The 13,923-nt window shown below is 48.8% G+C and overlaps 1 protein-coding gene across 1 annotated transcript; it reads right to left on the minus strand.

Annotated features, from left to right (window-relative positions):
• Positions 1 to 8,309: 8,309 nt before the first annotated feature.
• LOC124647937 (xyloglucan galactosyltransferase KATAMARI1 homolog) lies at positions 8,310 to 9,869 on the minus strand. The gene has a single exon (XM_047187784.1). It carries the CDS (start codon positions 9,867 to 9,869, stop codon positions 8,310 to 8,312), a length of 1,560 nt encoding a protein of 519 aa, XP_047043740.1.
• Between the last annotated feature and the right edge of the window lie 4,054 nt (positions 9,870 to 13,923).

The following is a 13,923-nucleotide window of genomic DNA, read 5'->3' on the forward strand; positions in this document are numbered from 1 at the left end:
TCCAAAATACACAAATTAGAGGCAAAACAATAGCAAAAGTGTTCGGGAAAGTAGATAAGTTTTGGACGTATCAGCCGCCCCTACTCCGCCGCGTCCGCGGCAACTTCGTTCGGGCTCCCGCCGCGCGCCTGGACTGGCTTCGCTCCTCCTCACCTCCCGCTAGGCAATGGCGGGCGTCGTCGTTCCTCCAAAATAGCTGCTCCCGCATGTCTTGCAGGAAGATGGGGACACGACACCACGTGTGTCCACCCCAACCTGGACCGGCTCACCGTGGTGCATCCCCGTGGCTCTCTCCTTCTTGCCGCGGCTGCCATGGATATCCTTCTGATTATCGGCGTCGCCGACTCGATTGTGTGCGGTGCGCGCGTGGTAATCGACGCAGGTGGAGAGGGGAAGAGGGAATACCATGATGCCAGTGGGCGATTGCTAGCTGCCTGGAGGATTCGTCGCTTGAGAGAAAAAGGTTCGTACGGAAACAGAGATATGTTTAGGCCTCGGAAGAAAAAATTGCAGGGTTGTTTGGATTTGTAATCCTATATAGCTAGTTAGTTAGTTATTCCTGAAATCTGTTAGCAATTTTCGTGCGAATCAAATTGAAGCAAGTTGTTGTTTAAACGGAACTTTAGGACTCTAGGTGGGACATGCCTGTTTGGCTACACCTTAAATTTTTTACTATGATCCACATGTAGAAATTTTCTTGGTTGAAGTCCTCCAGATTACGAAGCTAGAGATTTAGGCCCTTTCTTGTTTTTATTGAACTTTGGAAAGTAACCATATTTGCAGCCAGTAGTTGTTCTGAACCCCAATTGTCATGCAGCAAAAAACTAAATAGGACATGAATTAAAATCAGGGCCTGAACAATGAAAATGTATCCACGAAATAGTGAATAAATTATCTAACCAGTGCATTACTATGGAAATCAAATATTACTGTGCATGGAGGATAAGACCAGCTTGGGATTTCTAAATCGGAGCCATTTAGGTATTTTATGATGCTATTTTAGTTGCTCCCACGGCGAACACCAGCGAGCTTCTAATCTTCATGCTTAGTCAAGTTTTGGTTGTTTTCTCCCTATGTTTCTTAGATGGCAAAATCCAAAAAAAATATCATGAATGCATGATGTTAGAGTTTAGTGGTAGTGCTTATAATTACAGCCCTTGGGAAGTTTCATTCGTGGACATTTAACTTATTTGCTCACTGACATGTCTTTTGTCACAGGGAATTCTACTACTATGTCCGGCCCTAAATATTTGTCAGAACTGAGGAGGTCAGAACTTGAAAACCAGAAAAACTCCGTTGTGTTCTCTTATTAAATGTGCAGTCTACTTATTTGTTTGTACTTGAATTACTTGCGCTCAGGTTCATGAGACAGCAAGGCCAATTTGCGTGAAAGATTACAAACAGAAATTTCTCCAGGAAAGGTAAGGCCTTTTCTTCATCCTTTAAGAAAACCTATTATATCTTGCAATGTATAATTAAATAAGATCATGACCAGTATTAACTGCAGACAATCCTGCATGTAATAAAACTATCTTAACTTGATGTTATGCTTTGCAATCTTCTCTCTAGTATTAATCTTATTGTTAGTTGCAATCTGTTAGATTTTAAAGGTTCAAGGAGATCTGCTAAGCCTGCAGCGAAGTAACTCTTTTTTATCTAAACAAGCTGCAAGTGAAGGTGTAGTACTATAGCATACTGTTGCAAGACAGTCACACATCTTTCTTGCACTGCACCAATGCGTAGTAAGTAGACCAGCTTAATGAAATGGGATTTTGTTATCAGCTCGCCCATGTGCTTTATGAGAAGAGACACAAAGTAGATGAATAAATTGTATCAATTTCTTATCAGATGATAAAGCATGCGCCTTTTACATGAACAAATCCCATACTTGATCTGAACAATTATTAAAACACATGGATGAGAAGATGGATCAGAGATTTAGCATGGCTCGCAATGCCGGTTCAAGTTCCTACCCAAACTCCCCTCACTCTATTGTCCGCCAGATTTCTGGCTCAGATTGGAGTTGCTCATGTTTCTTCCCTTTCTGCAGCTATTTTTTTCATTGTTTGACTTTACTTGCATCCAATTTCAGGAGTTGGGATTTTGCTTTCTAGAACTCCGGTTGGAATTTTGATTATTGATGCTTATGTTGATGGTGTTGAGTCATTGAAAGTGTGCCAAATGCAGAATTAAAACCTGACAGTGTGTCTTTCCTGAAGAAATGGCTATATGTAATATCTCTATAGTTATAGGACATTCAATGGCCTTAAACTACACTAAGATAATGTGAGATCCTGATAAGTTGAATTTCCTTACCACTTTCAGACCATTATCAAGGGCAGAAAAATAGTCAAATAAATGTAAGGATTTCTTATCAGCTAATAAAGCATGAGAAAATCCCATTAAAGCATGAACAAATCCCCTTAAATGAGCAAATCCAAATATTGATAGGAACAATTATTTAAACACTTTTGGACTAACAGGCACTTCCATACACAAGCAGATCCAATCAGATCTCTTTTTTTCTCACAAGCAGATCCTGGTTACATAACTTTGGTCAGCGAGATGAAGAAGACGGCTGACAGCGACTTTGGTCAGCGAGATGAAGAAGACGGCTGGCAGCGACTTTGGTTAGCGCGATGAAGACGACGGCCAGCAGCGACCCTGGTTGTGGTCAGCGTGATGAAGATGACAGTGCCATTTCAAATTTTGAAAAGCTATGTCTAATGGCGTGGTAGTTGAGAAATAGTAGGTGTTTGTTGTGCCATTTGAAATTTTGAAAAGCTACGCCTAATGGTGTGGAGTTGTTTGTTACCCACGGGATGGTATTTCTCCTCTTAGTAAGCGTGGATGGGTGTGTAACGTGACACGGGCTGGAGTTGTTTTGTTAGTTGCGTTTTCTTTGTTCCGCGCGCAGTTTTTTTTTTTCAAGATTGCGTTGAGATAAATCATCTTGATAGGATAAAGATGTGTTAGTTGAGAAATAGTAGGTGTTTGTTGTGCCATTTGAAATTTTGAAAAGCTACGCCTTAGGACGTGGAGTTGTTTGTTATCCCAATCGGCACGTATCAGCTTAGCTACGCCTCAGGACGTGGAGTTGTTTGTTATCCCAATCGGCATATCAGCTTGGTAGGATAAAGACGTGGGGGTGTTATTGTCCATCCTAAAAATGTGACACCAGGCATTCACCAGTTTGTTCTTAATAGTAGAGATACACGTTTTTAGGAGGCGGTAACGGCCAGACTTACTATCCTGGTCATCTAGCACACCACTTCTTGTGAAGCTATGAGCCTCTTTATTTAAACTTATCTTCTTGTGGCAGAAGGACAACTTCTGGAAGTTAGATTTAGAAAATCTTTAGTCATGTCTCTCAAATCATGTTCGGTAGAGGCATCAAATTGAACATTTAGGGGATGCAGCCGCTACTTGTCGTTTTTGGGCGCGACTGGAAACGTCCTCCAAATAGAAATTCTAAAAAAAAAAATCAACCGATAACACTCGAACTCATTCAAATTTCTTATATATTACAAGAATTTGAATGAAAACTAACCAAATTTAAATATAAAAATAAACTAGTTGTGCCTGCAGCGGATGGAGCGGTCGTATTACTGGAAGAAGTAGTAGTCGTCGTCCATGACGTCATGCTTGCCGCGAGGGCCGGCGGGCTCCTCCTTCACCGCACTGTTGGGACTAGCTTCGCCGTTGTCGCGCGTGAGGTTGACGAGTGACCTTCCGCTCACGTGGATGGACATGGCGATCACATCCTTGATGTTCCCGACCAAGTCATTGTGGTCGTTCAGCGACGATATGTACACAGTCTTGTATCCTGGGATGTCATCGGGGTCGTCGCTTCTTGCGACGAGGTGCTGCTGGCGGAGGAGCGCCACCTTCATGACTTTCTCGGCTTCCTCCTCATCGTCCTCCTCCTTCAATTCCGGCTTCGGGCAGAGAAGTTCGGCGCTACCACGGGTTGTCCGCTACTGCGGCACCGACTCGTGGATCATTATGCCACCGCCGCTGCTGCCACTCCTGCGCCGGGGCACCAGAGTCTCGTACTCCTCATTCACCTCGCACTTTGACACGGGGTAGGGGAGACGCGGTAGGAGGAGCGACGCCGGCCCTGACGACGAAGAGTGGGAGGAGGACGAATGCGAGGTTGTCCCCCTCGGAAAGGCAACACGATGGCGACGGCGGCGGGGATGACGACATCTAGAGCCTAGCGGCGTCGTTGCGAGGTCGTTGAGGATGGTGGAGACACCTCTGCTTCGCTGACGAGGTGGGCCTGCTACTCGCAACGCGTTTCTGCGTCGCGTCCGGCGTCCCCGCAACGTCCTCTGTGTAGCGGGATGGGCTCGGGACGTCGGACACCCTATTGGATCACGCCGTATGAAAAAGAGCTTCGGGCGCACGGCTGGGAGCGACAAAATGTCGGACACGCCTTAAAACCCTTTGACGCACATTTTAGGAGACACGATTGGAGATGCTCTTAGACTCTAAAATCTTCCGTACAATGTGCGTGTAGAACCCCATAGTATCCTGTTCCAAGTTCTGGTGACATTCTCATAGGGTGTGTTTGGTAGGTCGATTCACTACAGATTGTCTTTCTCAACTGAGACATGCTCACCTTATACAAGTTGACCTCAGATTTTGCCATGTGTTTGGTGGGTCGGGTGGGTTCAACCCTGCTGGGCCAAGAAGTTGTTTGGTGCTCAGCGATGGGTTCAACCATGTTGAGGTCCTATTTTTACACAAAGACCCCTGAAAAGAAAACGGAAAAGCAATCGGGTCCATGTATATAAAAAACAAAAGCAATCGGGTCCCCGGCCGGTTGTGGCGGCGCTGGCCCCTGGCCGTGGCTGTGGCGGTTCCCGTAGCAGAGCTCGTCAGTGCCACGGGGCGGCGGAGCCCGTCCATGGCCTGTGGGCGGCGGAGCCCGTCCGTGCCCTGTGCGCGGCGGAGCCCGTCCGTGCCACGGGGCGGCGGAGCCCGTCCGTGCCCTGTGCGCGGCGGAGCCCGTCCGTGCCCTGGGGGCGGCGGAGCCCGTCCGTGGCCTGTGCGCGGCGGAGCCCGTCCGTGCCCTGGGGCGGCGGAGCCCGTCCGTGGCCTGTGCGCGGTGGAGCTTGGCCTGGGCACTCGAATCGCCTGGGAAACCGTCCGGGCGGTGGAGCTACCCGTGGCCTGTGCGCGGCGGAGCTGCCCGTGGCCTGTGCGCGGCGGAGCGTGGCCTGGGCACTCGAATCGCAGGGCTGGACGACGCCGGCGGGAGGGAGTCCGCAGGGCGGGACAACGCCGGAGGGAGGGAGGCGGGCTAGAGGCTGACGGGAGAGAAGGAGAGGGGGAAAATGAGAGGAAGAAAAGGTGGGGGTGAGGGTCTGGGGGTGGCGCTGTTGTCTGCACAGTGTTTTGCGGGGGCGAGCTGAGCCAGGCCGGGTTGTGAAGCTCGATTTCAGCTTCTCAACTCAGCCTGGCTGAGAGCCGTTTTTCGTATTGGTTGGGCACTGCTGAGATGGACCGAGCCGGGCTAACAAACAAGAAATAGCTAGTTGGACTAGGCTGAGGTGAGAATATCTGAGGCCGACCGGGCTACCAAACACACCCATAATCGCCGGCCACCTTGACTCGCCGAGGTTTCGCCGAGGGTTGATGTCTCGTCGCGGGTGGCCTTTAGGAGAATTTCAATTTGCAGGCTGTTGCTTTTGTGTTTATATTATCATGGATGATATTTTGCTAGATAGCCATGGATATGGATAACCCTCCCCATCGGCAGTAGGCTTGCCAATTTTAGTGCGAACTATTATGGTCTTCTGATGGATTGGGGGCAGATGGATTGGGGGCAGAAAATGCAATAAAATAATTATGGGCAGATGAATAGAAGAAACAGGAAATTTTTTTTTTTACACAGTACAACGCAGACGTTCACAAACACGCACGTACACTCATCTCTATGAACGCACGCAGACCCTACCCCTATGAGCACCTCCGAGGGACCGAGCCGGTATATCTTGAGGTTAACAAAGTCACCAAACGCATCAATATATACGAGCACGTCACCTACCACTGAAAGCAAAGCGTCCATAAATCGTAGAATTAATCCAGGTAAATGCAAACATCAATTTCAAGTCTAGGACTTAAACCTGATTTTACCACAAGGAACCTAACCATCAGAGTCAAGCTCAGTTTGCAGAAGCAGGGAATTGTTGAGGGACCTTCTGAGGGAAATATGAAAAGAAGGATAGCACTTGGGCACAGGCGAAGGGTTTTTTTGTTACAGTAAATATTGATGTACGGTTTTTTCTTGATCAAAGGACGGGTTCAACGAGAGATGTTATCCGAGATGGGGAGCTTTATTGCAGCGAGTAAAGACAATGGAGACTATGTTCTTGATGCAACTACGTGTGAGGCAGTGGCGTAAGATATGGGTTCCACGTAGCGAATCATGTAGGCTGCAATAGACGGATCATTCAATCTGATTGTTTGGAGATAATCAACTCATTAAATATGGGTGGTTTCACAGTGTCGGCAACTACCACCGATCCTTCAAAATATTTGCATCCAGACAACGCACTTTTTGTTAAATGGAGTACGTTTATTTCCCTAGGAATGCCTATAGTGTAGGTCATGTTTTAGCAAAAAAAACATTGTGGACCTCAACCAGGTGTTTGGAATGAGGAACCACCTAGTTTTACTATCCCTCGGTTAATAAATTGATGATGGCATCTTCCAAAGACGGTCCACCCTGATGAGGAGTACCAGGTCGTATAGGATTTTATTCCCTTCTCCCCGTCCTCTAACAACTCAAACAAGTCAAACACAAATCACAAAGCTATTGAATGGTGAAACATAATCGAGACACCGAATAGCGAAATTTGTTATGTGTACACGTATTGATCAAAATCATGTGGGTGTGTAGTTTTCTCCTCATCTTCCAGCAAGTCGTACTTCCACCTCTTGCCATCATTGATGTTATCTCGGTACTCGAGACCCTCAGCAGTTGCGCGCCGGCTTTTGGACATCCGGCGGATGACGGTATCGACCACGACATCTAAAGAGTCCTTGAAGGTGACGCCTTTGGCCGTCGGGTCCATGTACATGATGGTGGGTATCAAGGGCGTAAGGCGGAGGCACCTGCCAGACTTTTCATGCCCGATAATAGTGCATCAAAATATGATAAATATCTTAAACCTTGGAGCAGGAAGAGCACGAAGGAGAAGAAGCCATGGAGTGGTGAATACGACACTTGTTGGTTTAGATGCAATGTTGGTGAACCATCCAGTTGAAGATCCTGCAAGTGTTAGGAACCGTATTTTTTCACATAGTGCCTTCAGTTCATTGTTGGCTACGACCTAAATAAATTGGCATAGGTATCCCTATTAGAGATAGGTTTAGCAGTGAAGCAATTTAAGAAAAAGTCATTTTCGTCAGGGTCGAGTAGAAGCCCTTGAAGATAGATATTGAGAGAGTGAAGCTCAACATTGGCAACAGAGGAGGGCCAAGGCATAAGGAAATCGGAGAGCCCATTGCAGAGTGCCAAGGCGACAGATAGTTTTAGGCGAGAGTAGTGAGAGTGGAGAACGGAAAACGCTGGGCAAGAGAGGATGTCCATGAAAAAGAAATTGGCCAATGTTAGAATTGGTACTCCTCATATTGCGGTTGACGGTATTATTGAGGTAGAGAATTGAGAGGAAAAAAAGAAGGTGAGAAACATGCTTCATTATCATTAGAAATTGCACTATGAGAAGGAAACCAATATTCTTCTCCCCATCCTCTAGCAAGTCGAACATGAATCTCAAAGTTATTGAACGGTGAAGGTAATAAGGAGATGCAGTTTTTTTTTTTTGAACGGGATTTACAAAGAGGGCCTCAAAGAAAGAAACAATTGCAAAAAGCTAGCCCCTGTAAGATAACAAATAACACCCTCAAAAGGACCGCTAACGCAATCAAGCCCTTGAGCACTGCCGGCGAGACGCAGCCTCGAGGCGCCCACCGCGCCGCCGCTTTTGCCCCAACTGAGGAGGTCACCACTAGATGCAGTTTAGGCTGGTCATAGTGGGGAGTAACTTAGACTAGTAACATATGCCATGTTACTAGTCTAAGTTACTACCTTCATAGTGGGTAGTAACTTATATGTGGTGTCATGCATTATGTCATTTATTATGTTGTAGACTCATTTTGCCTTGGGGTGTGTGATGTTATGGTAACATAGCTAGTTACCACCTCACTCTCTTTCTTCATTTATTGACATGCCATGTCACCAAAATGTCTTGAGATGTGTGATGTTACTAGCTATGTTACTCCCACTATGAGCAGTCTTAGGTGTACACATATTTATCAAACTCGTGTGGGCGTGTAGTGTTCTCCCCATCCTCCAGCAAGTCATGCTTCCAACTCTTGCCGCCGTCGACGCTGTCCCAGCACTCCCGGCCCTCAGCCGCGGCGCGCCGGCGCTTGGCCACCCGGAGGATGACGGCATCGACCGCGACGTCGAAGGCGTCCTTGAAGGTGACGCCCTTGGCCGCCGGGTCCCTGTACATGACGGTTGGTATGAGCCGGATGACCTCTTCCCGCATCTGCGCCACCTTGGCCGGCGGTATCTTGGTGAGCACCTCCTCGATGCTGGCGTTCTTGTCGACGACGTCACCGTGGTGGATGAACACGGAGTAACTCCGGTAGTCCCTGGGCAGGTGCCAGATGTACTGGAGGTAGGCGGAGATGGGGTGGAAGAAGACCGGGATGCAGCCGGCGAGGATGCTGTCGAAGGTGGACTTGCGCGTGTACGCGTCCCCGCGCGGCTGCACGCAGAACTCGGCGCTCTCCAGCAGCTGCATGGTCCGGGCCGGCGTGGCTGCTACACTCGTGTCGATGTCGAACATGGCGCAGCGGCTGGACCTGTCGCACTGCTCCATTATCTGGGAGCGCACGGTCCTCTTGCTGCTTGGCCGGGACGCGCCGGCGAAGCCCCAGAGCCACCTGCGCTCGGCCCGCCGCATGCGACCCTGCCAGCTGGAGACGTCGGCGTCGGAGGAGGCGTGGTAGTGCGACGGGAACGGCACGGCGAAGTCGAAGCCGTGATACGGGCTGGCCTCCACGGTGAGCACCGTGGCGTTGCGGATGGCGGGGTAGGTCATGAGGGAGTTGCCGCCCTTGCCGGTGGCACCGGGCTCGCGGAGGAAGTCCCAGCTGCCACGGCCGGCGAGCAGGAAGTGGTCGCGCCCACCCATGGCGCGCCACTCGGGACGCCGGAGAAGCCACTCCACGAGGTCACGCGGCAGGGCCTCGCGGGCGGCGACGTCGGGGCTCTCCTGGCCCATGTACCTCATCACGTCCAGCCCGGCGTAGAACGGGATGTACACCGCGGCGGCGGCGGCGGGGTCGGAGGTCAGGCACTCGTGCCGCTTCATCCGGGCGTGGAAGATCAGGGCCAGCATGAACTGGTCGGTGTCGTAGGCTCCCGTCTCCGGGAGCGAGCCGCCCTCGCCGCCGCCGGTGATGGTCGGGCCGAACCCGTCGTTGGCCGCGTGCTTGCACACGTCGGTGGAAGCGGTGAGGCTGCGGCAGTCGCGAACGAGGTCGGCGTTGAACCGTGGCGGCAGGTCGTACATGTACACGTACCGGCCGGCACACTTGTCGTCCGAGAGCCCTAACTGGAACGCCGGCGCGATCTTGAGCTGGGAGAAGAAGCCTGCTGGCTTCGGCTGTTGGAGGATGAATAGCACGGCCCAGAACATGGCGCAGAGCAGTGCCAGGTAGAGTGTCCGAGTCGGCCGGACGATGCCTGATCTCTCGGCCCCGTCGTTGCCATCTCTCGAGAAGGGCTTCATCGCTGGTGCAGTGCCGATCTGCATGCAGACAGGTAGACCAGAGCATGCCATTAGTACTAGAGCAATACGTACACCCCACTGAGGTATCATCTTGTGTGAATCAGCCAACTCTTCTTTTCTCGTATCGATACATTGATCCTTGCAGCAGGGCGCGCTTGGATTTCCCGCGGGCGACTACCCAGTACTTGGAAGTATCAACCTATTAATGGCCAGGTTGACTGATTACTGATACCACTACATAACCGCGTAAACAAAAGTTGATCAAACAAAGAAAAGAACACAAATTCAGGTTGACTGATTACTGATACCACTACATAACCGCGTAAACAAAAGTTGATCAAACAAAGAAAAGAACATAAAATTTTACGTGTAAAATTCAAACGGGAAAATGACGGAACGCATGGTGACGTATCACTATATTGGGAGGAGTATTACAATACACGAGAGGATAAACCCTCTACGTGTTATTAATATGGTGGAACTCTCTCCATCTATTTTATGACTACTAGAACTATATATATAGGGGCAAACAACTCTCTTTCTTGGCGGACACGAAATAGAGTTGTAGATGTGATACGTATAGCACGGTTGGCATGCCGTAGTGCGCCATGACTCCTTCCATAGTACAACAGCTAAATATATTTCGGATCATATTCAACATGTTGTGTCCAGAGTAAATAAATAGATGAGGTCGTGTGTGGCCACCATCGGCGTCGGGGCTAGAGGAATTAACCGGGAGGAGAGGGAGCCCAACCCTGGACGTGGTGTGTGTCCACCCATTATTATATGGAGGAGTGAAAGCCTCAGACTCTGTGCACGGCAACCATCTCCGTTCGCATGTTGCTAGTGGTGGGGCTCTCGATGCGGTCATGGTAGCGGAAGGGGAAGGAAAACTGGATGCGGCCGGAGCCGGGCGTAGCAGGCAACTTGAGGAGGTGGTATGTCCGACCTTCGGGGTGCCTTTTGGCCCGGACACCCCCCCCTCCCGGGAACTTTCGACCTACACTAACCCCGGAATATCTGGGCCTACGAGTGTGCAATGGTCATAAATATGAGAGGGGGACTATAAATAGGAACCCCTTCTTCCCCAAGGAGGCTGCCCGCTTTTTTTCTCTCTCTCTTCTCCATTACTGCAAAGCTTCAAGTTGGTGGATCTCCCACCCTCGACAATCAATCAACCCCATATTTGAGAAAGTGAAGGAGAAGGGCTATATCTACCATTTAACTAAGGAATTTGAATTTGTCCTTGATTACATTGTGGAACTTGTAATGCAACCCTAGATATCTCTTGTACGGATCCTTATGAAGAGACCATCTTGAGGCTTGCTTGGTGTTTGTACAAGCTCAAGGACGGTGTTGGGAGCCTCCAATTGAGTTGTGGAGTCGTGCCCCAACCTTGTGTGAATATTTGGTAGCCACCTCGATCAACACAGCCTAGTGGAAGTGAGTTCACCTTTATGGTGGTCTCACACCGGAGAAGAAGGTCAAGCCTTTGTAGTTGCTGGTAGGCCTTTGTGGCGCCACACCTCTCCAACGTAGACGTACTTCGCTTAGAATGGAACTATGGGAAACAAACTCATGTCACATGTCTTCCTGGTGGTTACCTCTTTTTCTTTACCTTGTTATTTTTATTGCAAGTTCCTTGTCGTTGTTTCTTATATAGGTTGTTCGCCTTGATTGCAAAAAATCGATCTTTTCACTAGTAGGAAAACCCTTATAGGCGGAGCTTAGTTCTGTGGCGCACCACTAAAAATGCGCCACAGAATGTTATTTTGTGGCGCACCATGCTGGGTGCGCCACAGAAATAGCTTAATTTTGTGGCGCACTACTGAACCCTGCGCCACAGAAATTATATGGGGCCCACATCCTGCCACCACCAATTATTAGTGTAGGTATTTCTGTGGCGCACATGGCGTGCTGCGCCACAGAAATAACTATTTCTGTGGCGCACGTGCTTCGGTGCACCACAGAAGTAGTTGATTCTGTGGCGCACTTGTTCGGGTGCGCCACAGAACTAAGGTAACTTATATCATCGCCCGTGCCCTCCCCCACGCCTGTTCACCTCTCCCCTCTCCCCTCTCCTCCGATCCGCCGCGCGCCGCCATGGTCGTCGCCATCGCCATCGCCGCCGCCTTCCTCCGCGAGGGCCGCATGCCGCCACGGTCCTCCCATCCCCGCCACCTGCAGCACAAGCTGCCGCTACGGCGAGGAGGGGCCGCCGCGAGGAGGGGCCGCCGTCGCGTGAAGGTGGAGGAGCCGCCGCGTCCTCCTCCTCCTCCACCGCTGCCGTCGTCGTCAACCTCCTCCTCCACCCCTATCGTCGGTGAACTCTCTCCCCTCCCCTCCCCTCCCCTCCCTCTTCCTCTCCCGCGCGAGCACAAAGTGCTCGACGAAATGCTTGTGTGCTGCTGGTGTTGTTGCTGTGCTAGCTGTTGTTGCTGATGATGTGCTACTGGATGCAATCTATCTATCTATCCTAGCTTGATGTCATTGTTGCTGCAGCTAGATGCATGCTTAGGTTGTGCTTGCTTGTTGCTTGTTGATGTACCGTGCTGCTGTTGCTCGTTGATCTATCTATCCTAGCTTGTTGTCATTGTTGCTGCAGCCTAGATGCATGCTCTTGCAGACTTCTCACCATTCCTGGTGAACTATACAGATTGCTATTGCTTGTGTTTCCATGCTCTAAATGGTCAAATGATCATCATGTGCTAGTGATTTATTTATCGGCTCATTGCTCATGGTTGATGTACCTCGAGTAGTGGTTCGGATGCATTGCTGCTTGTTGCTCTGGATGCATTGCCCCTAATTGTTATTGATGAACCATGTGATGGTAATGATTCAATTTAATTCAATGATGTTAATTTGATTTCCATCCTTTGTTGGAAATAAATCCATGTCCGAACCTCGTACAAGGTAATGAAGACTTGCTCACTTGGTATTGCTTGCTAGTTGGATATTTGGTTGGTTTTGATGCTACTTGGTTCATTTAAATGCATTAAATGCTACTATGGTATGCTACTTGTGGTATCCTTGTGAAGAAAATGATGGATTCTTGTGAGCTTATGGTATGCTACTATGCTACTCGTGGTATCCTTGTGAAGATTTACTTGATGGATTGTTATGAGCTTATGGTATGCTACTATGCTTATAATGCTCGATTAGTGGGGATGCTTACTGGATCATGTGCATATAGTTCATATAGTTCGCTAAAAAGAAAGAATGCTCCCCGGCCGGATGCTTGATGTCTTGGCTCAGCCAATGATGCAAAGGCTGAGGCAAAAACTTGGATAAGAACGAGATACTAAAATAGAGATATTCACATTAGGGAATCATGTAAATGAATGCCACTGTGGTATCCTTTGAAGAAAATGGGAAGTTTCTGATGGTTTAAAAGACTAGGTGATGCTAGGTTATTAAGTTGGTTGTCAAGGTTGGTTTTATCTGGTTAACTTGGATAGGCTATGTGTTCTTGCTTACTTATGCATATCCATCTCTCTTGGATTGACTAGCTTATGCTTGGCCTCTCTCTTGCCGAGCATCACTTGGTTACTACCAAGTGATGAATAATCCCTTATGGTACCCCGGCTTTGTTTTGAACTCAATCGAGTAATGATAAATTTCTATTTCTTGTTGGCTTTGATGAAAATAGAGATATCCACGGTAGGGGATCATGTAAATGAATGCCACTTGTGGTATCCTTTGAAGAAAAAGGATTGTTTCGATGGTTTTAAAAGGCTAGGTGGTGCTAGGTGATTCGGTTGGCTACCAAGACTTGTCTCATCCGGTTAGCTAGGATATGCTATGTGTTGTTGCTTGTTTAGGCATATCTATCACTTACTGGATTTACTTGGTTCTTGATTGGCCTCTCTTTTGCCAGCATCACTTGGTCTATATACCAAGTGATGAATAATCCCTTTGGAGCATCTGCTCTATGCATGCTATGTGTGTTTGAGCATCTTGACTTATGTCACCATGGTTGTTGGTTTGTTGGTGTTTTTGTACTTGCCGATGATTAGATGGTTGGTCGATCACTCGTACACTCGGGGGTGGAGCAAGTGAGCCTAGTGTGATGGCACAAATATCAATATTTTGTGCATCCTACCTG

This window comes from Lolium rigidum, chromosome 1 (genome assembly GCF_022539505.1).
Source record: "Lolium rigidum isolate FL_2022 chromosome 1, APGP_CSIRO_Lrig_0.1, whole genome shotgun sequence".
NCBI classification, from domain to species: Eukaryota; Viridiplantae; Streptophyta; class Magnoliopsida; order Poales; family Poaceae; genus Lolium; species Lolium rigidum.

Bases quoted from the DNA above. Each gene is read 5' to 3' on its own strand.
- LOC124647937 (XM_047187784.1), bottom strand. From the start codon at position 9,869: ATGGCATGCTCTGGTCTACCTGTCTGCATGCAGATCGGCACTGCACCA.